The following is a 26,011-nucleotide window of genomic DNA, read 5'->3' on the forward strand; positions in this document are numbered from 1 at the left end:
ACACGATCATCTGCTAACATGAAAAAAGCAGCGAGGAGAAAACACAATCACCTGCAATCAATTGCAGGTTTACACGGCAGCTCATTTTACCACATTATTCAAACCTCTTAGAGTATCAAATAAAAAGATGAGGAGCAGATTGCTTTCATGGAGTTACTTCCAGGTTCATCTTTGACCTACTGTACTTACTTGTTTCATGAAAATGGAGTTTTCTAATGCGATGAATGATTGCAAGGGACTTTTCTTCTTCACATTCACTTAAAATCATTTAGCAGATAATTTGGTTATGGCTGATTATTTCTTGTGTTGCTTGTAGAGGGGCAAATTACAAATCTCTTTGCTGATATTAATAGTTTCCTTCAATTCAGTTCAAAGACTAAGTGTCACTTATTATGTTGTTTGTTTCTAAGCCAAGCGATCCCATCTCCATTCACACTGTTTGATGTATTCTCAGTCTGTAGCTCATTCAAGCTGTTGCATCGACTTAAACAAGTGCTCTTTATAAAGTTAACAGCTCAGCAGGAACCAATTGTCATACAGCATTATCACATCATGATTTGACACCAGAAGATATGAAATCACTTTTAAATGCACAAAATATTCTGGGTTTTGTCAACATTCTTATGAAGCTATTTACATATCTCATTGCCATTTATATTCCACTAATATTCCTGTTTGCATGCTGCCATGCATACTCTGATTAATGTCACATGCCCCTATGACCCATGTCCTCCAGCTTCATCCTTTAAATCCCAATGACTCTGGATTTTTTCAGGGTCACCAAATACATTTGCAGAATTCCTTCTTATCTTTTATTTAACATGTATATCTGCAGTACTACTTTGAGCCACATGACTGAGCCTGAATGTTGGTTTTGTTCTGATAACTGTATGCTTCTCTTTACATCGAATCTATTATAAAAGGCTAGCATTTATTTTGTTTGTTCTACTGATGAGAAGATATTAAAATAATGAGATAGCCTATTTACTCTGCCTGAATGTATTCATTTGGTGTAATTTATAATAATAAAAACATTAAAATATCATTCATAAAACTGTTCATGAAACAGAGTTGTGAATTATATCTCTTTGAAACAAATTTGCGATTATGACTCATATAGATAAGGCTTATTGTACTATTATAAATGGTAAATGGACCTGCAGTTATATAGTGCTTTTCTAGCTAACTGTAGCTACTCAAGGCTTCACATATTACATTCAGTCACTTTTACCCGTTCACACACACATTCATACACCGATGGCAGTAGGGGGTTCAGTATCTTGCCCAAGGATACTTCGGCATGCGGACTAGAGGAGCCGGGATTTGAACCGCTAATCTTCTGATTGAAGGACGACTCTCTCTACCTCTGAGCCACAGCCGCACATTCCTAAGACCTCATTGGTAATATTGAAACAGAATATACTGTTTTCATGTATCAAATTGAGAATATTGTCATGTTCGGAATAATAGCTAGTGTGCACGTCGACATAGTCAGGTTTTGAGTTGAGTGAGAAGTTTAATTTGAAAAATACCTCTATAGTTGTTCATCGTGGTAGTTTGTTAAATGAAAAATAGTAACATAAGTAATACATTAGAATTAATATAGAACATAGTTAGTTTGATGATCTATTCATGAATTCATATTAATTATCTTATCTGCTCAGCCCCCATATGACAAAAAATATTGATATGTTTTTTTTTATCTGCCACTGACATGGTTATGTTTAGGATATGGTCATGATCATATGTGGTGAATTTTGGCTTATACAATCTGAACTATGGATACCAAAGTCTACTGTATCCATGAGCATTTATTTATTTTACTGGCATCAATGGGCCTCCATACTATATTTGACTTAATGGACTCTGTGCATCTTTGTTTCGTGTTTTTGCAGTTAAAGACCATCATTGAAGCAGGAGAACCAGGTATATAACGGAATAACTGAAGACATAACTGAAGTGCCCTTGAGCAACACACTATTACCACGAGATCCATGGAGGAACATGGGTGGGATGAAATAATGCTGTTTCACTCCCCCTCTTTTCTTCTCTGTATGTTTCCTGCTTACCAGTAGGTGGAGCTTGTCTCCTTTGGCTTGAGAGAAAAAGAGAAGGAGGGAGAGAGGGAGATGATTAAAGAGAGAAGAAAGACAGCAAGAGGCTGAGAGAGAGAGAGAGAGAGAGAGAGAGATGGAGAGAGGGAAGGGAGGGAGGGAGATGGAGAGAGCAAGCGTCAGCACTCCATGCGTTAAAAGGGCAGATGGTAACCGCGGGTAACTGAGGAGCAAACCACTCTGCTGGCCACAGAGCAAGAGATCAGCAGAGAGAGGGAGGCAGAGGGAGGGAGGAGAGCGAACACATGCAGCGCAGCAGAGGAGAGGAGAGGAGCATCTGAGAGGAAGCTGCACGCCTGCTTTGACAGAGAGGAAGACAGAGGGAGGAGAAGACTGAGTACTTCTTCTCCACACTCACAAGGAAGCAGAGAGCAAAAAGAGACGAGGAGAGAAACAAAGACAGAGGCAGAAGATGGGCAGAGAGTAAGAGAGAGGAAGAAGATAAAAGTATCCCTCCCTTCCACTTAGAGAGAGATACAGAGACAAAGAGGGAGGGAAAACAAAAGGGGGTTGAGAGATTGTGAAGTGAGCAGAGGGAGGCAGCGGACGGGAGATAGTTAGAGGAACTGCAAGGCTGATCAATGAGCGGCTGAGATTTCGGGAAGAAATTTCGACTCAGCAAGAAAGAGAGAGAGAGAGTCAATGACAAGGAAAGATTGATGAATGAAAGATGGGAGCAAAACATCTGGAGAAAAAAGACTTAAAAAGAGAAATATTTAAAAGGGAGACCTACAGGGAGGAAAAATCTTTTTTTTTTATATAGAAAAGAATAAAAAAAACATTTAGACAACGACAAGAAGATGAGAGTGGAAAGAAAGGAGGAGCAGAGGGTGAAATATTTAAAAAGAGACCGGAGCTGAGGGGAGCGGAGGCAAAGTCAAAGAGTCACCGGCAAAAACTTAGGAAAGAGAGAGAATAAATCAGAGCAGCAGGGGGAGAAACTCCTCCTTTTTTTTCTCCATATTTCTGCCGTCCCTCCTCTACTTTATAAAACAGAGGAGGAGAGACACAATGAGGACAGCGGAAGAGAGTTGAACGAGAGAGAAGAAGGAGGAGGAGAGGAAGAAGACTTTTTTTTGCCTCAAAGTCCAGATAGATATTCAAGTATATGAAACCCAGTCAAATCCAATGGCGTGCTACTACATTGTGATCAGTTCCACCCACCTGCGTGACGGACAGCTGAGGAGCATCAAGGGGGTGTTCAGAGGACCAATAGGAACCAACAGCCAGAGAAACACGGTAAGGCCTCGTGTCCGATGATTACCGCTTTAGCTCCAGAGTTTGCTGTGAGAAAGATAAAACAAAAGACAAGACAAAATTTAACTGCTCTTATTTTGAAAAGTTTGTCAGGAAGTCAGATCTTTGAATTCAGGGTTGTTGTTTTTTGAATCCACCTAACTTTCATTGACATGAATCCAATTGAATGCAGAGTGCATGTGTGTTTTTGTGAGTGATTTATTTTATTTCCTGCATCAAACAAAGACCTGAAAGTCATTACCTCTAAATCAGCATGACTCTAACCACTCCCACTCCGTTGATTGTCAGGTCCTTAATCACTGTGTTTGCTGAGTTAATTAATTGCCACTTCCATTAGGTTAATTGACTTGGTATTGGAGGCAGAAAGATGCAGATGGGGGGATGGGGAGGCTGGAAAACTGTCCCCCTCTTACACTAAGAGCCTCGCTGGCTGCTTTTCTACCTTTAAGTGTTCAATGTTTGAGGTCAACAAGGAGCCAGGAGTGATTTTTTTCTCTCTCTTTACATACCCATTTATCTTTTAGTTTGCCACATACGCTAACACTAACGTACTCTCTCAAACACATGCAGAAAGCACATGTTGACACAGTTTTATGCACAGTCTTTTAATTTGAAACTGATCTTCCATTCATTATCCTCCCTAACGCATTTTAATGAGCCGCTAAAAATAAAAACCAAACACATGATCAAGCACTTATCAAAATACGAATGTAGTATAGTGGAATTGGAGTAGCTTGTGTTGCGTTGAAGATACGTCTCAGTGATGAATTAAAAACCTAAGATGTATTAAAATCTGAATGAAGGTGTGTTGAGAGAAGTCGTGGTGTGCAGTCCTGCAGCCGTGTGGGAAGACTTGAGCCGGCCAGATGAGTCAGAGGCTTCTGCACTTTTTCACCTCATAATCTAAACTCACACTAAACCTTGTACTTCATTCTCCCTGGACGTCTCAGGCAAACATCATTTCAGCGAGTCCTTGTAAGGACGCAACAGAAATTCCTACAGGCTTCAAAGACGGACCTCAGATGAGGCGTAAAGAGGTTGTGTAAGGGCATTGCTACAGTAGACTCATTACACATAAAGCACTACACGTTTCATTAAAGGCTGATATTTCAACTACAACCTTTAACCTCTTTAAAACCTGTTTTAGCGAGAACAATCCTAATCAAGAGTCAATTATTGAATATTAGGCGTAAATGAAAAACATCATATTAACACAGGCTGCACAGTGCATTCTATTTGTTCTGTCTCTTTCGGAGCGACCACTTTGCCTCGTGCGATATCACTGCCAGATCATATTTCACTTTTACTTATGTCAATACGTTTATTAAGGGTCATAAATCATACATTAGGATGGCATGTCATAGTGAAATGATGGGGCTATAGGTCTGTGAGAGTGATTGGCTCACGGGAAAATCCACACTGCATCTGAGTTAGCCTGCAATTAACAGAGCCTGCAGCAGCGTCTTGCACCCGGAGACGCTCGTGTTGTTTTTTTGTGTGTTTTCATTCAAATAAAAACAAAAAAGGCATGAATACAATATATAATGCAGGTAAAATATGGGTTTATGAATGAAAACGTATGGGGCAGATCATAAATCTGGATTACCACAGAATTGAGAAAAGGCTACCAAATCTCACACTGTAATCTGGTGCAGAGCTGGAGGTGCTGACAACTGCAAGAGGTGTTTTTAAGCCTTTGGCACATTTTCATGACCCTGATGAAGCGCTGAGCCAATCGTGTAGCTCTTATCAGTGTTAATAAAAGATCCCGGATCATATTTCGATGGATTGGAGTCTGCGGTCACAAAAACAAAGTCCTGGAAAAAGGCAGCACTCCAGAGGACAGCAACAGCTACATGTTGGTATTTTTGGTACATTTGTTTGTATGGCTTACAGTTCTGACAAACTGGTTCCCTAAAAAGGAGACCAAATAGTTATTTTCCCCAGAATTCTGTTTTTTTTTTAAATGTATCACAAGTAAATATCACCCAGGAAACCACTGTCCTTGTACCGTGAAACCACAAATGTTCCCTTTTGTTGTGTTTACACAACCAACAAATTTAATATTTTTTTAAATTTTGTTTCAATTTGCAAACACGAACAAACACCAGTGATGCTGGTCCAGAATAAGCGGGTGCCCGCGGCCACCTGCAGTTACGAGTCAAACAAATGTATTTGCAGATGGGACAGGTAATATAAAATCTAAACATCCAAGTCAAATATTAACTAAAGGTTCATATAAATATTTAAGTAATAATACATTTCCAAAACATCATTGGTTGAATGACTCCAACCGCGAGACTGATGCTGTTGTGTTTCATGGGAGAACAGTCTTATGTTCTCTTTTGTTGAGATATCTTCTTTCAAACTCTGTTCTAACACACATAGTTGAACTCAAATTCCTCATTATAGACCGCCAAAGCCGAGTCGGAAATAGACTCGTCTTCTTAATTGCGAAGTAGAAGAGAAAGCAATGAACATAACACCTTCAAGTTAGAGGTATCAAACTCAGGAAACATAACACATTTTTCACTACTAACACAAGACCATAAATACATGCATTCAACTCTGGCCATCACCAAATCCAGGAATAGAAAGCTATATCACCGATCACCCTGGAACCTCATATACCCAAGTTAATTTAAGTTCTTCAGCGAGGGCAGGTCTGATGAAACTGCATGAAATGATCGTTTATTAAAAATAAAAAAAACACACAGATAGCTGCGTGAGTGGAGAATGGATATGGAGTCGGTGGTGGAAAGCAGGTTGGGTTGAATGGCATCGGGCGAAGTCGGGTCACGCGAGAACGAACCCGCGAATCAGTGCTAACCACGCGTTTAAAACTGCAACCGTAATCTGGGAGAAAATATGTGTCCTTGAAATGTGATCAGGAATGCAGTTAAGTTTTATGGGACCTGAATTTTGTAGGACAGGGTCGCCTCATCACCACAACATCATTTGTCAGTCTCCTCTAAAACTATTACAACCCACTGCCACAAGATGAACCCAGCTGATCTGACACCGCTGTGGCTGAGACTTGGTTCCGTTATAACGACATGGCTAGGGATAGGAAGGTGCAAACGGCTACTCTTTATGGTTAGGGAACTTTTGTTTCAATAATGAGGGAAAAGGTGAGACCTGTACATTTACTCCCTACACCAATGTTTATTAAAGGAGCATGCGTAGGATTTAGTGGCGTCTAGTGGTAAGATTGCAGAGTGCAACCAATGTTTGGTTTGTCCATCTGGGCTACTGTCAAAACATGGTGGTGCTACATAGCTGACTCTGTGAAGAGAGCCCACTCCATAGATATAAACAGCTCATAAAGAAAACACAATGACTCTTCATTTCTTAATACACAAATAAAGACATAGTTATGAATTTTATATTCAATATCCCCCAATAAAAAAACCCTTGCACAGTTCCTTTTTTAGATCCTATGGATCTTCATCAAGTCAGAATTCCTAAATACACAACTGCACCTACACGTAACACTCATGTTTTTCAACACGGTTACATGAATAACTACTCTGTGAAGGTTTGACAACAATCACCGTCATGGAAACCCAACGTATTGGGCGGTAAAGCATCAAGGTTTGGAAAAGTATAACAGTAATGTGATTACTTTTTACAGGAAAGAGTAGTGTACAAGATTCATTTGGTTGTTCTCTTTTGTTAAGATTATCTTCTTTCAAACTCTGTTCTAACACACACGTCATAGTTGAACCTAAATTCCTCATTAAAGAACGTCAAAGCCGAGTCGGAAATAGACTCGTCTTCTTAATTGCGAAGTAGAAGACAAAGCAATGAACACGCTATAACACCTTCAAGTTAGAGTTATCAAACTCAGGAAACATAACAAAGTTTTCACTGCTAACACAAGACCATAAATACATGTTCTTTAATTACCCACTCAAGAAAACGCAGGCGTCTTCAAAGGCTCGCATTCGACTGTTCGTCACCAAATCCAGGAATAGAAAGCTATATCAAGAGATTTAATTTGCCAACAACCCCACATGACTATCACCAGTCACCCTGGATCCTCATATACCCAAGTTAATTTTATTTCTAAGTTCTTCAGCGAGGGCAGGTCTGATGAAACCGTATGAAACGATCGCGTCTTAAAAATTCAAATAACATGCTCTGTGCATGGGAAATGAGCGTGATATGTTTGCACCAGCACAAAAGGGCTCACACGGGAGATGAGCAGAAATAGGCGAGTCTGAAGCCAAGATAGCGTACAGTGTAAGAGGGTGTGGAGATCTGGGACGGGTGAGTGTCTGCAGTTTCCTTTAACTCCAATGACTCAAGTTCAGCATTCGTTTACGCAAAGATAGTTTTCATTTTAGTATCTTTTTTTCTCAGTCATGAGCAGAATATTACGCATAAAGAGACTTTAATAGTGTGCTCCTTAATCCAATAGAAGGGGAGTTATTTATTTCTGTTTCAGGCAGCCATTATTTTCCATTAATTTCTGACAGAAATCAAAACTTAATATATTATTCCCACTAAAGTCTGTATTTTTCTTTTTTCTGATTGCGTGGGGTCCTGGTTAAATGGAGATTGTGATGAAAAGCATCACCTCACACTTGAACGTACTGTTAATTGTGTGTGTGGGAGTAATACACTTCCAGTTTTCATGACTAATTTTTTTGGAGGTCGAATTAAATAAATAAAAACGAAATTAATGAATGACCTTCACAACAGTAATGAAAACGTCTGATTTGACCAAAAAGAATTTGAAAAGCTCAAGATTCTGTTGTGTGTTCATTTTCATATTGAAAATACTGTAAAACAAAGGACGTCCGGGCAAGATGTACGTGTTCAAATTCATTAAAACACAGAGGTGTGTCTTGCAAAAAATGATTTAGGGGGACTAAAATATGAAAAAGTCACTTTGACTAAAACATAAGGCATCTTTAAAAGGAAAATAAAAATACTGATAATATGCAGCTGGCAAAATTAAAGCAGAGACTTAAATATAAGAGGAGAGAAACTCAGACACAGATGCGTGTATACAGGTGTACTACAGCATGATGAAATTAAGTAATTAACATGCCTATCATGCTGTGTGACGTGCATAATGATGCAGAGCGGGAGCGTTCGACAGTGATCTTGTCCACGGAGCACGAGGGCCATGAGCATTCTGCTCACTGTCCCCGTTTATTGGAAGAGCATCTGGACAGGATGCACAGACTGTCAGTGCTTTTAATATATTATGATGCTCAAACTAGTGTAAGAAAAAAATACATAACATCCTCAGTGTTGACTAGCTACAACAGAAGGTATGTTACTATTTGATGAATTAAATAAACAGATAAAATCAGAAGGTATAAATAGAATACTGATTATAGAGAAATCACAAAATGGTTGACCTAAGAAATAGTGGAAACAATATCAGTCCATTTGGTAGCTGTTTGGAGCTTTTGAGCAAATCACAAGATAAACTGAATGTAAAACAATTTTAGTTACCCTGATATATTTAATCAAAATCAGTTTAATACGCCAATACAAGGAAGGCCATACAAGGAATTTGCTCTTGCTCTACTTACACAGAAAAAAGAATATATATATATATTAACATTTCAATAACACATTTGTAAACACTAAGACAATAGTGCATTGGTGCAGAGTGCAAAGGGCGGTGGAATAGACTCTTCATTATGTCCCGCCCCTCAAACACAGACTGACCAATCATAGCGTAGGATCGTCCAGGGTCCGCCAACTATCCGGCTCTGCTCCATAGACTCTCATGCAATCTCTTCCGATTTCATTCATCATCAGGCTGGTTTTAAAGGCCAACATGGCTAAAAGTAAAGAGAGGCTGGAAGGAGATCTACATTTCTAAAACATTGCTTTTCTACATACAAACATGTGGAGCTAACATTAGCAGAATGTCAGTTCATTATCAACACCTAGTGTTAGCACTTCTATGCTAAGCTAGCTACACAGAATGCATATGCATGTTGCTTTCGCTTTTTTATGATTCTACCTGTGAACAGAGACCTGCAGCGTTGTTGCTGAATGTCATCGTCTTTGTCGATCACCAGGTGATGTGATGGCCGTGGGTAGACTGGCCATCTGGCATAGGCCTACTGGGTATTTTCCCTGTGGACACAACTGTATTTGTTTTTGTCTGACTGGCCCATAAAACAGGTAGTTGTAGCGTTGTTCAATGACAAATAAACTGTACACACAGCGAACTGCTACGTTCACGGCTATATCACCCTTCATACTCACAGTGTACACCCGGCAACCTCACAGATAAACGTATTGATGCAGTGGAGACCTAATGGGATATTGGCTGCATGTGCCCACGACAAAACACGCAACATCGTGTCTTCTAACTCTCCTGAATGGCTGATCTGGGAACTCAGTTTCCTGTTTACACTGCAGCTGGTGGTAAATGACACGTTTAACCTGTTTGTGCATCTGTTATCGTTGCGCTTCAACCGCAGCACCGCTACATGCGAGACATTAATCTCGTCGGTTAACGGTTAATGATCCGTTAACGAGGGTCGGCTATCGGTCAGAAAAAACATTACAAATTGGGATCCTTAATTCATACCCCCCCTTTGGGCTCAGTGCCTTCATTGAACATAAAAAAGAGTGCCAAATGGGTGAGACAAAATAAGAAAGACTCTGTGGCCAAGGCTACCGCCCAGAATGTTTTATGAATAGCCCCGGACATTTCAGACCCTTTTAGCGACTTACTCACAGTAAACTCAGTCAGTGGCTCCTCTGGCAGCAGGCAGGCAGGACTGAGTTACTATGGTTACTGGCATCGCCGTCGCCAGGCCATTTTATCGTAATGTAACCCTATGTGGAGCTCGACGAAAAGCTTTATATGTTTGCATGTGCGATAGTCTCTATAGCATGACGCCTTTTCAAATTAAATGCAGGTTAGAGCGGCAAGAATAGAGCGTACAGGTCCAGGTGGAAAAAAACAACTCAATCTTTTTAACATTTTCCAAAAGTAAAGGAAGGATAAGAAACTAGTTATATAGTAACTTACCTAAAATATTTATAATATTTCAATAATATTTTTTTTGTTTTACTTCAGTTTATTTTAATTTAATTAACGTCCTGTTGCTTTTATTTTTAAGAATGAAGTTAATTACATTTTTAAGAATTTATTTTTGTAATACCGCATGTTGTTTCTTGTCTTATGTTGGACACAGCATTTAAAATGATAGACTTTAGCTTTCCTATTTTTAATCCGTTTCCGCAACACATTCCTAAACATGTTGGGAAGACGTTGGCGGCCTTTCAAAATAAACTTCTGTCCTCACAGGAGGTTAGGGTTAGGCAACACTTAGATAGGGAGGGGGGGCTCAGCGAAGGCTCAATTAAGGACAAATTCATGTAAAAAACATAAAAAAAATAGAGTGTCAAAGTTAATTATTGACCTTGGAAAAAGCAGTCGAGAAGACAGTCTTCACCACATTCCCCCAGCCAAACAATACTGTTACCACTGTTAAAAATAGTATCAGATATGTCCCAAGTCCTTAATACAGTGGTATTATACAACGTCTGAAATAAGAAATGAGTATATGAGTCAGCCATCTAGACACTGCAAGTAGCAATAGTTTCATTCCTTCTTTCCTCTCGTTTTGTGTGACTTCAGAGACCCTTGAAACAAAAGTGTTTTAACTGCCTAACATTTTCTGTTTCGTAATTGTATTTCATTCTTAATTCTCATCGCCGGAAATGTTGAAACCTTTGTTGTTCGCCAGATGAGCATTTAGCTGCTGCAGAGAGCAAACAGACCACACGCTGCATGCTGATGTCACCCTCTTCTCTCCTCCTTAACAGGAAAATAAATCACTCTAACACCCTGAATCAAATGTCTTTCTGTAACTTAATTGCTTGAATGTGCCAGAGCTATTTGGACATGTTGCCTGTGTTACTATTCCTGCTGTCAGCACAGCTCGTCTCAGTGGGTGGTCCCAAGTCTCCATCTATTAAAACAACATTTAAAATCATTCGACAACGCACATCCTCTGCTCTTCACCTTAAATTTGTTTTTGTAAATCATGTAGTTCACAGCGTCTCCGCTGTGACATTAATTCATGATAACCCACCAGCTGTCAAGGAAAGTTTCACACCGTTCCCAGTATCAGCGAGACCGGAGTTGTGTTGCTGTAGAAACACTGATTCCAGTAAGTTAAAGAACACAGATGTTCTACCCCCTAAATTCCTTCTGAGCATGAAATCTTCTCTCTGCAGTAATATTTTCCAGCAGTTTATTTGTTTTGGAGGCTTCGTGTGCCGGATGTGAGAAATGTTGCTCTCAAGGAAGTGACAGCTATTTATTTTAGCCTAAAAAAACAAAACCAGCAGTAGGAACTAGTTGACTGGAATCTGGTTTATTTACTTTATCAGAGGTCTGTAATTAGTGTTGACCACTTTCAATTAAAACCACAGGTGCTGCCGACGGTCTTGTAAAGCAATAATATCCTTGAGCCGCAGGGTTATGGTGCAATATTCGTAGTACGTGCTATCGGCTATTTAACATCAGGCCTAACAACACCCATGACAATACTACGCCATAACCTACTGCCTCTTAGTTGTTAATGCTTTAAACCTGCGTGCGTGTGTGTGTGTGTGAGAGAGACAGAGGCAGAGAGAGAGAGATGGAGAGAGAGAGGGACAGAGAGAGAGAGAGAGGCAGAGAGAGAGAGAGAATGTGGCCAACAACAAGTCGCCAACAACATGGTTCCTCACTCCATAAATTAAAGCCGATGAGGACACTTGGTGCATGCGTCTGTATTTCTGTGTGTGTGTGACTGATTGACTGTGCATGTGTGTGTGTGTGTGTGTGTTGTGTGTGTGTGTGTGTGTTGGGGGACAAAATGGGGGGACAAATGCACATTTCCATAAAATAAATCATTAGGTGAATGATGATAAGGGTGAAGACTTGGTTTAATGTTTGGGTAAAAGTTAAGTTTGGGGAGAGGGTTAGGATTAGGCTGGGTGTGTGTGTGTGTGTGTGTGTGTGTGTGTGTGTGTGTGTGTGTGTGTGTGAGTGAGCCCGTGTGCATCACTGCCTGTGTGTGAGTTTAACAGTAGCGGCCGGTCCGTCTGGGTTCAAGTGGTTACGCATGTGTGTGTGTGCAAGCATGTTTCTCCATGTGTTCACTGATTGTGACTTACATGGCCTGTGTGTGTGTGTGTGTGTGTGTGTGTGCGCGCGTTTATTCAGTAGTTGTGAGTACATGGTGTGCTTCATTGATGTGTGAAACATCAGCTATGACTGTGGAGCCATCTGCTCCAAAGGGAGAGATGGAGTTCAAGTGTGCGTGCGCACACAAATTTTCTTCTCCATGCATGAGTGTGTTTTCGTGACACAGCAGCGTGTGTGCGTGTGTGTGTGTGTGTGCGTGTACATGTGGGACATCATGAAGTTGCAAAGCTAAAATCTCTCTTGAATTCTTCCAAATGCTGCATGCATGTAAACATTTAAATGTGAGCCTCCTTTTTTAAAGAATCATTTATTTAGGGTCTTATTTCAGTTACATATCATTCACTACACATAGATCAGAATGTATTAATCCACAAAATTAAAATAAATAAATTGTGTAGTCATTTGTAACTGCTGTCTAGGCATTCTGTCTTTTAAACATCACATCAAGTGTGTTATGAAATTTTTTTGAAGTTATAGGTTTCTATTTGAAAACAAATGAGGGGATTTCTTGGTTCAGGCAAAAAATAATAATTCAAGCGATGCGTCTTTCAGCAATTGATAATGGTGATATTAACTATGCATGCAAGTTCATCTTTGAAAATGTTGGATCCAGTGTTTCATGCTGTGTTACAATTTGTCTCTGATTCAAGTTTCTGCACAAATGATTGCAGTTTGAATGAGAAAGTTGGTTTATTTTCTTTATACAACCCTAACATGGAACATTGGCATATTACACAAACTGCATACTTATCTATGTTCCCCACTGTCTCCTAAAACTATCAGCAGCTGCATCCTCCGTTCATGTGAACAAATTATCTAAGGCTTTCTTCCAACTTGTGCTGTCTTCGTGGAAAGTTCTTTTACATATTTTGTAGTCAGCTTTGTGTCATCTTCGTGTGAGCTACACAGTCAGTTTAAAAACAGGATTTGAACACTGAATATGTCCTGTTACTGAACAATACTGCTAATATGTTATTTTAAATTAAAGTGTTAATACTGCCAACTTGTAAGAGGCTCTCTCGAAAATATATATTGAATCTAAATGGTAAAATTAATATTTGGTTTAGGGAAACATCATGGTCTGGGTTAAAGATGTTACGATAAGGGGATTTTTGTTGCAATGGTGACAAAAATAATACAACACGACAAACACGTGGTTAAGCTAAAGGAACAATATTAGTCACGTTAAAGGTCCCCTATAATACTGATTTTCATCAATTTCACACATCTGTCAGAGGTCCAACAACACTGTATTTGATATGAATGGCCCCAAACCCATCCGTGGTCCTGAATTTCAGCCGTCTAAAAGTTGCTTAAATGAGCTCTACTGAGAACAGGCTGTTTCTGTGCCTGCACCTTTAAATGCTAATGAGCTCCGTCTGTCATCGCCTACATGGAAAGCAAGGAGACGAGCGGTATGCTAGCGGTAGCATGCACCAATGTTTACGTGGATGTATCGCTATAGCTCGCCTATGTGGCTCAGGTGAAGTTGCTGGGTCCGTATGGTTGGGACAGATCCTTTTACGAGGGTCAGTGTCGAGGCAAAGCCGGCTTTGTACTGACCCTCGTTACAGAAGCAGTCTGATGTGAAGTGGTTAGCACACACATACAAGCTAACACGGACCGTAGCCGGCACATTGTCATTAAAAATGAAACGCAACCACTGTCTTCTGTGATGATGAACGCCCTCCTCTCGGATGTCTCCTATCATCGTGCAGAGGAGTTTGGCCTATGCAAATGACTCCCTTTGTTACGTAGCGACGGGAGCTGAATCTGAACAGCCTGTAGAAGCACCGTTTTACCGGAGAGTGTGCTGCAGAGACCATGCAGGAGTCCCTTGTTTTCCTCATTCTGGGAGTTGACAGGCTAAGAGAGGATGAGTTTATAGGTGTAGAGACCAGAGAAAGCCTGTTTTTCATAATATGGGACCTTTAAAATAAACTGACCATTGGTTGGAGATGGGAATCGAACAGCAGTCGGGTTAATGTTGAAAACATTTCCATCACATCTTCCTTAAAGGAGAAATCCGGTCATTTTTGACCCCATTTCCGTTGTCCTCAGGGTCATCCCGACTTATTAGAAGCAAAAAACCCGACAAAAATTGACGTTGCCTAGCCCGAGATCTGTACCTGCCTGGCAGCCTTCCAGACTCGCTCCAATGCTAACCCATTGGGGCACGTTTTATCTGCTTTCCTGGGCCCCAGAAAACAATTCCAAGACCTATGCAACACAGGTTGGGTCCGTGTCAAATAGTGTTGCAAAACGACATAAATATGTGTGTTTTAGCATGAAGTTACTCACCTCAAATCACCCCGTAGACATTAGCAGTAGCTAGCCGAGCGCCTGTCATCCCTCCCAGTCACCACAGAAACGAAAACGTTTTCCTCGTAGTTTTGATTTTGTATCCATAAAGAAACGACCGAGCAGTGCAGTCGTCCTGTCCGTAATAAATCCAGGAAGCTGTTATGTCCATATGTATGACTATGTTACAACATAGCAACTACTGCTTACAGCTAACAGTAGCCTGGAGCCAAAACAATGCAAGTCTCGCGCAAGTTCCCGTCTGCCGTCCTCACTCTGGAGCTGTTTTCAAGCCAGTACAGTGAAAAATCTTGGACAGTCGCGCGAGGGTCACTTTGATCTCACTCTGTTGATGAGAGACTGCAGTCTGCACACGCGACATGCGACACCCACTCGTGCTGTCAACACAACTAGCCTACTGAGACTGCGCGAGATTTGTTGTCTTTGTAGCAGGTTCAACTGTCACAAAGGCTAAGCAATCTTACTATGTAGGCTAGCGCTAGTTACACTGTCATATGGACATGACGGCACTGCTCGTTGGAAAGAAGTTTGTCACTGTATTGGCTTGAAAACAGCTCCAGAGTGAGGACGTCGGGAGACGGGAACTTGCGCGAGACTTTTGGCTCCCGGCTACTGTTTAGCTGTAAGCAGTCGTTGCTATGTTGTAACAGTCATACATATGGACATAACAGCTTCATGGATTTATTACGGACATGACGACTGCGCAGCTCGGTCGTTTCTTTATGGATACAAAATCTTCAAGGAAAACGTTTTCGTTTCTGCGGTGACTTGGACGGACGAGCGCCCGGCACGTTACTAGCTGAAGCTATCATTGCTATGTTGTAACATAGTCATACATATGGACATAACAGCTTCATGGATTTATTACGGACATGACGACTGCATAGCTCGGTCGTTTCTTTATGGATACAAAATCAAAACTACGTGGAAAACGTTTTCGTTTCTGCGGTGACTGGGAGGGACGACAGGCGCTCGGCTAGCTACTGCTAATGTCTACGGGGTGATTTGAGGTGAGTAACTTCATGCTAAAACACACATATTTATGTCGTTTTGCAACACTATTTGAGCTAAACGAGCGCCGTGGTGTCTCGTACAGACCCAACCTGTGTTGCAGGTCTTGGAATTGTTTTCTGGGGCCCAGGAAAGCAGATAAAACGTGCCCCAATAGGTTAGCATTGGAGCGAGTCTGGAAGGCTGCCAGGCAGGTACAGATCTCAGGCTAGGCAACGTCAATTTTTGTCTGGTTTTTTGCTTCTAATAAGTCGGGATGACCCTGAGGACAACGGAAATGGGGTAAAAAATGACCGGATTTCTCCTTTAAATATGGAAATGTTAATATCCACTAAATGTGTTTCGTTTGTTTTTGGACGGAGCATGCGGATAATGAACATCGAGATTATGAGAATCTTAATAAAACAACGAGGAAGTTGAGAATTTGTAAGGATTTATCTAATCTGAGTGAAAAGGAAAATCCTTCCTTGGCAATAATGCAACAGTGTTCTTCAAAAAGGATTTCACTTTCATTCCACATTTTTAAAGCTTCTGCCAATTCAATTCAACTACTCTGTCTACTTATAGGCCTATGGCTCAATAATTGCACTACTGCAGAGTAAATTGTTTCCTTACTGCTAAAAATAAACCGATCATTTCTCCAGAAAGTACAAAGGTACAATTACGGGCAAAAGACATGAGCATGGTCCGTGATCAGAGACCTGTGTGCTTGTCTAACAAAGCAGTGACTTAAATACATTAACATCCTTACATACATCACTTTTCCACTACCCTCAAAATAAAGAAAAGGAACTTAAAGGGATAAAAATAAATAAAACATGGCTTCCACATGTTTTTTGTAAACTAGCAGTCTAAAACTGACTTTTAAGCCAAGCCAAATTTACAGTTTGACACCTAGACATATTTTATCTTGCAAATCAACAAAATGTTAAAGACTTAATGAGCTGCTCTGTGCTAGTTAGACTTTAGAAAAAACATGTTTTGCAAAATCCACAAGCTTCTGCTACATTAAATCTTCATGGATTTAATTTCATCTTCATAAAATGCTCGTACTACGTTTGCACCCAGCTCAGGCTTCAACAACAAGCAAACTGCCAGGACTCATAAAGCATGTTGTTGTTACAGATAAATCACCGTTTTATCTTTGGTAAAATGATCTACAGTCATTTGGGATTTGCCTAGTAGTCGGGTCAGGCAAATTTTGTTTACGTTGCCGAATATCACAAATTTGTCTCAGGGGGCTTGTGTACAGCGCACGACACCCTCTGTCCTCAGCCTCAAACCAAAACACTCTACACGGCCCTAGCATCGGTTTCCTCTCTTTACATGAATCATGGTTTTTCAAAATAAGACTTGTCTATAGCCTAGTCGGTTGCCAGAAATGCCTTTTGCGATTGAAAAAGTTGTTAATAACTTACTGGCTGGTTAAGAGCAGCGAGGAGTCAGCAGTCAGTGGCGATAGAAATGAGTTGATGGAATAGGTTTCACTGCAACTATGAGAGGTCTTTGAGAATATAGTCAGAAATCCACACAGAAAATATCTGGGTGATGAGTTCAGTGGTTTGCAAGATTTGCTGTGGACAGACAGACAGAAAAACGCAAGCATAATCTCTCCACAGGAGGCGCCTTGAGGACAATAATAAATAAAAAACAACAGGCAAACAAGTAACAACAAACATAAAAGGTATTAGGTAGAAAGCAGTGAGACAAGAAGCAAAAATATCCAGTAATAATATAAAAGTCAAGAAAACAGTGGCATGAGAGTAAAACGCATCAGTGTGTCAGAAAAGATCAAGTACTGCTCAGATGAATCATGTCCTTATCTTTATTATTCCATGAAGAGGGAGCACTATTGTGTATCCGAGAAGTTCCACATCTCCAGCTGAGAAATGAGAAAAGTTAAATGTTATTCCATTTAGAAGACCTTTATGAATAAATGCTTTCCAGAAAAATCAATGAACACATTTATGTGATCCAGAAGCTAGTGGAGCAGATGTGAGCAGCGAGAGGGGGCGGGACTCCGTCTGTGTGCTGTCGGTCAGCCACAATGTCAACGCGCCATATGTTGACCCCTGCTACCTATCTGCTACCTTCACGTAAAGACACGACCCCGAACGGGTTAATATCACACACGCACTAGGGACACCTCACACACAGCTGAATGGAAGACCAATTTTGTGAACACAATGTTGGAGCTTTCATAACCAAATAAGCTTTGTTCTGATTCTCTTGTGAGTCGTGAACTAGAAAAATGTTCTCTTGTACTCATGAAATCCCCCGGGGTCACATTCGCCATCATATCACGCTCTGTGGAGCAGCTCCAGCTCTTTTACATGCTGACAGCCTCATAGGTTCGTGAGCTCTTAGTGCTTCTTTGGCGTCGTGCTCACAAACGCTCTCAGGAATTAAAATAACAAAACACACACACAAACACACACACAAGTCGCTAAATGATGCTGTGGCCCTTTAAGAGGAACAACACCCTGAGAGAGAAATTTCTCATCCAAAGATGTTCTTAATGAGTTGTGGAGTGCTGAATGTTAAAGTACATATTTATGTAGCACGGTCGCTACTCGATTACCATGGAAACTGAGGTAGCGTGTTGGAGGTGAGTGGGCGTCAATGCGACTTGGATGAACCCTGCGAATGTTGTGGGAGGGACGGAGAGAGAGAGAGAGAGAGAGAGAGAGAGAGAGAGAGAGAGAGAGAGAGAGAGAGAGAGAGAGATAAAGAGTCAGAGATAAAGTGACAGGAAATGGAAACAGATGGAGAAAAGTAAAAAAGACACGCTGAAAAAAGTTTTGTTGCTTTGAGAATATTCCTTATGTTCTTCCACTTTCTCCCCTTCTCTCTTTTCATCTGCTGTCCTCTTCTCTGAAAAGACATTTGCAACTTCACTCATCTTTTCCCTCCTTCCATATGTATCTTCTTTCAACATTTGCAATTTAACTTCCCTCTTCTTTTCCCCCCTCATTTTAAATGAACCATATTGTGTTCATTTTCAGATTCAAAGTGTGATAGCTACATGGCGATGAGCGGCACTTCTACTGGCGACTGTATAGTTGTGACATCACAACCTTATGGAAGTCCTGACGGCTTGTTTAAAGACAGTTTCTGAGCATGGGCTTTGTGCACTTTAAGAATTTTGACAGTACATAGTGTCTCAACTTCCTTTATTATCAAACAGACATGGAAATATCACTTTCTATAATATAGCACCTTAAACAAGACATTTCTGCTCAGTGCTCCAAATGAAATATCTAAATAGATTTTATTTCGTTTATGCCCTCTAGAAGGTTTTCTGATCTGATGCCCCCATCAGCATGACCACCTCATTAGTCAGTCCTCTCTAAAACTGTTAACCTCCTCAACCTTTTTTATGATGCAACAATGTTGTAATTAAGTTTTGGTTCGGTTTAGGCACAAAAGAACTTGGTTATGTTAAAGGGAAGGTCATGGCTTGGCTAAAAATACTTAATTAAGGGTAGAGGACAGTGCAGTGGTTACAATCCATCCACACATGAGACCATGCAGGAAATGTTTAAGAACATTTCCAATCCAGTTGCTAGAAATTTCTTCTTGGCATTGTACGTTTCAGCAACCCACGGGATACGCTGAATGTCAACGGTTATGAATAAAATATATCAAATTTGTATTGCAGAAATTGCAAAATTGCAGAAACGCACAAGGACACACTGTAGACACAATCAGTTTCCGAAATAAAACAACGTGCTTTGATTTAGAAAAAGATCATGGTGTGTGTTCAAATAATGTAACTTTATAACTGAAACTCGTGTAAATAAATATAGATTGACTTGAGTTACATAAAGATACGTAACAAGTGTAAAGTCAACGTTTTGGTTTGACAATGGACATTAACAGCACTCTCCTAGGTGAAAGTCCTGTGTTTGTTGTACCAGTCACCAATCACCCCTTCCTTCCGCTGTCAGAGGGCTTTCTCACTTATCCATACATGACTTTCTGTAACAGCCGATAAACTCAATACGCCACTTCTTCCTCTGACCGAATCGGGACGAGCAGGTGAAATGTTACGTACGCCTGACTTGTTTGAGGTTTAGCATTCACGCCAACGCTACCGAGGGTGATTTGACTTGTCTCGTGTTAAATAGTTACAAGCACAGTACAAATGCAGCTGCATGTACGCCGCCATGTAACTGAAAATAATAAGACGTCTTCGCACACACTGCTGTGTTGCATTACCGCCATCTGCTGGACTGCCCCCTGCTATCTATTCCAACGTTGTCGTGTGTGAAAAGGCTTAAAGACGGAAATGTTCCTGAATGTAGCGTGTGTGAACAGTGACAAACTGCCTGAAACGTCATCCCAGTAATTTACTGGAAACTATATGTGAAAGAGGCGTAACAAACATGGAGGTACGTTTGGGAACAATCGCAGTCACGCTTTCACACACACACAAAAAAAATCCAATCTAGTATGAACGGCAGCCTCCTGTGTTTAAAGAGTCATCCATCCATTTCTGCTCCGTCCATCCTCTCTCCCTTCTCCTCCCCTCTTCCTCTCAACAAGATTTGTGCCAACTTGCTTCTCCTTTTTCTCTCCCTTCACTGCTCTCCTTTCTTCCCATTTCTTCTTCTCCTGTTGCCTCTCCTCTTTTTCTTGTCTTTCATCCTCCCATCTTCTCTCCTCTCCTTTGCCCTGCTCCTCTCCTCTTCCCAACCTTTCCTTCTTTCCTCTAAATTTCTTGTGCTTCCATCACTTTTCTCCTCCAGTTTCTTCCTCTCCTCCTCTCTTTCCCTCATTTCTCACTTCCTCTCTTTCACCAAGATACCGGCTTCCTACTTATCTTTTCGTCCTTCCATCACTTCTCTCTTCGTATTTCCTTTTCATTGAGCCCTCTTCTTGTTTCAACAAGCCATTTTCATCCTCCCTTGCTACTTGTCTTTTCCTCTTCATTTATCTCCACCTTCTCTTTGTTATGTACTCTTCTCCTCTCCTCCATCCTTTTCCTTTTTGTCTTTATTTCACCTCTCCTCATTTCAACGAGACACCGGCAACATCACTCCTCTGCTCTCCTCCCTTCACCTTTCATCATTACTTGTTGCTCCTCTTATCTGTTCTTCTCTGCTCTTTCACCCGTTCTCTCTTCTCCTCAGTTTATTGTTGTTTCGTTACCTTTGTCTCCTCTCCATGTTTTAAAACCACCTTTGCAACCTTATCCTTTCTTTTTCCTTTGATTTCTTTTTTATCCTTTTCTTGCTTCCCGGTTGCTTCTTTTCTGTCAACCTCTCTTTTATCTTTTCATTACTCCATCCTCCTTTATTACTAACCTTGGTTTTTCCTCCTTCCATCACTCCTCTGCCCTCCCCCCTTCACCTTTCATCATTTACCTTGGTCTCTCCTCCTCCTTGTTTTAAAACCACCTCTCCGCCTCTCCTCCCTTTTCTTCCTCATGTGTTGCTCCTCTCTTCGCGGTCCTCTCCTGTTCGTTCTTCTCTCTTCATTTCAACAGGACCTTTGTCTTACTTTCTGTTTGTCTTGTCCTCCTTTCATCACTTTTTACTGGTTCGTGTCCTGTTTCCTCTGCTCTCCTCACCTTCCTCCTCTCCACTTCATTCATTCATTCATTCATTCTCAGTTTAGCGAGCAGTAAAAACATCGATAAAATAATAATAAAAACAACAACTGTCCCGTGATTATAAAACCATCTCCATCTGGATCTCTCACACCCTCACACTGAGACACACACACACTGAGCTGAATAGGAAGTCAAACAGAAGGCCAATAAGACACGCTTGACTGGAGGCGACTCGGTGTGTGTGTGTGTGTGTGTGTGTGTGTGTTTGTGTGAGAAGCCAGAAGACAGATAGAGAGATAAAGCGAGACTGTGTGCATGGACAGCGAGAGTATTCACTCCTGTCATTGTGTGAACCTTGAGTCCTCACAGCCACAGGAAAATGAGATAAATCCTTAAACATTTTTGTTGCTACGTACTCGAGGGAACATTACAGACAGAAGAGACCCAGAGGTCAAGCAGAGTCGTCGTATCACATCTAGGAATGTTCCTAACAACTCATTTTCACATGTTTAAACTCATACGACGAGTCAACAAGTAGGAAAAACATCAAGAAAAAAAGTGCAAATTGAGCACAATTTCATCTTTAAGGTAGTGTGAGTGTGCTGCTCTCCAATACTCTCTCTCTTACGTCAGAAAATGTGAAACCGCTCATTGAACTACATCTCTCATCTTGCGCAATGTACACCACCAACACAGACGTTACCTTGGCTGGCAAGCTAGCAAACTCAGTTATGCTCTATCATAAACATAAAGTTCTCTCACCTGATGTGTTTTATCCAGAGACTCTATCTATCAGCCGGGAAGCAATAGAACCAGCAAGGCCTATTGTTAGCGTGACTAAGGTTACCTCTGGGTATGGAGCACACAGGCGTCGTAGCTTCAGCAAAGACCTCGCTTACGTGACTTTTGGGTGTGTAGTCTTCCTAATTGCGTTTCTTGACTTGCAAAATTATCTTTTAAATCGATAATCATGTGTGTAATTTGTGCCAAAATCTAAACTGGCGAACCAGACTGACTGCTGAACCCAGCCGCTGTTTCGGAAAGAGGAGGTGGTGGCAGGGAGAACGCATCGGGGTGGAAGTGAGTCAGGAGCGGCTGATGAGTTCAAATCAGAGAGGAGAGCTGCGGGTCTCCACGGCAACAGCTGAGATGGCACATGCCACTATGTCATTTAAATGTGCACAATAATGAAAGATAGCGAGTTTAACCAACCAGTATTTCTACTGCTGACAAGGGTGAGCAACGTTTAATCAACCGGTCGACTAATCGCGAACATTGCTAGCTCCGTCATAAATAAGAAATTGTAGAAATAGGTAATGAAGCTGAAACAGCTGCAGTTATGTTGAATTAGGCCCCAGAAACTGTAACTTATTATTTTCAACCAAAAGACTTTTCAAGCTTGTTTGAGTCAGTCGATGATGGCTGTCCTCTTTAACATCCTGAGACACTCTTTTACATTCATGTTTTGTCTATCTACATTATGAATTTATTAATACAACCTCGCGCATGTGCATGTGCGTGTGTGTGTGTGCTTGATGTGCAGTGGTGCAAAACATGATGGGTAAAAAGGGACACATCTGGTCATAACAGCCCGAGGGAAACACACACGCACGCACGCGCACACACACACACACACACACACACACACACACACACACACGTGTTTGTACATGTACACTCTACTGTCACGCTGTAGTGGTAAACCCAAAACCTCCTCAGCCTTAACCCAAACACCTCCTCTAAAAGATGATTTTAGACGGTCTAAAACAAAACAACACAAATTATCCCTCATCTGTAACTATGCATGTTTTTACACCTGGCATTGAAATGTTCTCTTGTTATCAATATTCTGCCCCGACTATGATCGTATCTCACATCAGGTCTGCAGAGCTGCAGGACAACCAGCATGGCTTGTCTGGAGACTGGGAAAGCTATGCTACATACGTATTTGCGCAATATAAAGCTTAATATTCACACTTTTAATTAATATTAGTTTTTCCTTCATCCAGATTCGGCTATGATAGATTGCATGTTAATACCACCGGTCACAGTCTCATCCGGAGACATGTGGTCATTTATTTGTTGAAGAAATGACACAGTAAAGTTAATTATCTCGTGTAGATTCTGCATTTATGTTAATTCCTGTGAACTTTCTGAACAGACTATTTGCCTCCTTAGCGGGATCTGTAGCTGGGTGTAATCAGACTGAACAGCAGCACATATACAGTGAGTCTAACCACAGTAAATGTGCCAGAGTGTGATTACACTTTCGGTGAATTTTTTTTTCTCTTTTAATTAATTCATTAATTTATTAACTGTCACCTAATTGATAAATCTTTGTGGCTCTACCGCGTCTGGGCAGATCTGCACAAACACAACTAATAGATACAAAAATAGAGATTAGTTATTGTCAGTGTTGGGAGTAACGCGTTACAAAAGTAATGCATTACTGTAATGCATTACGTTTTGCTGTAACGCGGTAATGTAAGGCATTACAAAAAAATAACTGGTAATATTTTACTCGGTACAAATCTCAGTAACGCGCGTTACAATGCATTTTAAACCCGAAATCAATTGACTCTACATTTGCGTTCGCGAGATGGGCATACGCTCCACTCCACAAAAGTGTGAAAGCCGGTCCGTGTAACTCTTACACTATGTTAATTAAGCGCTGTTGTTAGCAGGCTCCATGAGCTGGACACTGACTCACGGAGCGGCTCCTGGTCGGTCAGAGCGCAGCCGACCCGGCACACTGTGGATCAACAGCTGAGGGGCGGCAGCGAAGAGGCGGAGGCTCCGATTCTCACCGTCGGTTTTGAACCGCTTTTATGTCCGCGTCATAACGCTTTTGGTGTGTGTTTAAAACAGTAGGTTTGCTTCAAAACGCGAGCGTCAGACGCTGTCAGAGCGTTTATGAATAGTGTTTTAGAGCTCCCCTAAATGTCTCAGGTAGGCTTTCAGGTAATTTCGCAGCATAACACAGCGCCTTCCGGGTCATTAAATAAGACGTACGGACAGTCTGGAATGAAAAATGGCACTGTTATTTGATCCCCGAATCCCATTCATGAACACAATATTTAAGTTAACGAGTCGTTTTCCGTTTCTCGTTTTCTGTTTTTACGAATAACGGGATACAAGTCATTTTCCGTTTTTCGTTCTTTTATTTTGAAGCGAAAAACATCACATCCTGCTGTGTAATGAGCTGCATTGAACACAAGAAGATCTATTGACAACAAAAAATCCATATTTCGTTTTATTTTGGCGAAAAGTAATGCAAAAGTAATGTAAAAGTAGTGTAATGCCTATATTGTAATGTAACTAATTACTTTGAAATGACAGTAACAAGTAATAAATAATGCATTACGCTTTTGAAGTAACTTGCCCAACACTGGTTATTGTTATGATTTTAAATATCTTCCCTTCCTCAGTGACCATAAACCCGTCTGTGGGGTACTATCATAGCTATCTCCGTTTGTCTCTTGTCTGCTAACGTTGTGTACAAGTCCTCCGAGCAGAGCGGGCAACATCAACACAGATGACATATAGATGCCCTTGCTCTGGGGCACGTCGGCAGTGTCGGCCGCTGTTGATACCTGAGATCAAAAACAAGTCATTTCATCCTCCCGCTCAGTGGCCTTTGCTAAGAGGAAACAAAGATAGTCCAGATATTTTGGCACTCAGGCTCTGCTCTAATGACACAGCAGACGAGCAGATAGCATTGATCAGACTAACCCCTCTTTCTAAATCAATAGAAATGATCCCATCTAGATAACGTTACACACAATCAATAACGTGTGTGTGTCTGCACTCGTTCCTGATGACCTGACCTGTGTCTTGGTGAGGCTACCTGTGTGTGAGAGTGTATGTGTGTGTGCCTGGATATAGTTTTGAGAGTGCATTTGTCTGTGTGTATGCATGCATGTGTAAGTGGGTGTTTGTGTGTGTGTGTGTGTGTGTGTGTGTGTGTTGGGGGGCTTTGGGGGAGGGGGGGGGGGGGGACAACTTAAGGTCAGCCAAGGTGAGACGTAATGGGACTCCAACCAGATCCAATCTGGGACCACTTGTGGCAAAATGAATTGGCCTCACACATAGGAAGCTGAGTCCATTCCTGAGTGTGTGTGTGTGTCTGCCCTTGTGTGTGTGTGTGTGTGTGTATGCGAGTGTGAATGTACTCCAAGCTGTCTATGTGTTTATGTGGGTGTGTTTGTAGATGTGTAAAGGCCATGCTTGCTGTGGAAAACTAATCTAATTTTGACAGGTCCGCACAGACAAAAGGCCACATTTATTAAAAAAAAAAAAAAAAAAAAAAAAAAAAAAATCACGACGCACCACATTGGCTTTGTACCTCTGAGTGTGTTCAGGCTCGCAGGCTGAACTCATCGAATGTTTCACACACCAGCCGCCACTTTTTGACCGTCTGTGATGAGTGTAAAATGCCACATGATTGGTTGTGTTGCGATGTGGAAAGGCATCTCCATTTCCTGCCGTCTGGTTCGTCGCCTCGTGGTCGAGACTGCGGATCAGATGCCGTCTTAGAACTTAAAATTCTCTCAGCCGCCTTTG

The 26,011-nt window shown here is 41.2% G+C and overlaps 1 protein-coding gene across 1 annotated transcript in view; it reads left to right on the top strand.

Annotated features, from left to right (window-relative positions):
- Nucleotides 1-2,945: 2,945 nt before the first annotated feature.
- Nucleotides 2,946-26,011, top strand: part of LOC311020826 (uncharacterized protein) — a 68,680-nt gene continuing 45,614 nt past the window's right edge. The window contains exon 1 of the mRNA XM_084021038.1: nucleotides 2,946-3,353. Within this exon, the coding sequence (XP_083877164.1) occupies nucleotides 3,243-3,353 (111 nt within the window). The 5' untranslated portion in view covers nucleotides 2,946-3,242. The remainder of the gene's footprint in view (nucleotides 3,354-26,011) is intronic.

This window comes from Eutrigla gurnardus, assembly GCF_963514095.1.
Source record: "Eutrigla gurnardus genome assembly, chromosome: 11".
Lineage (NCBI taxonomy): Eukaryota > Metazoa > Chordata > Actinopteri > Perciformes > Triglidae > Eutrigla > Eutrigla gurnardus.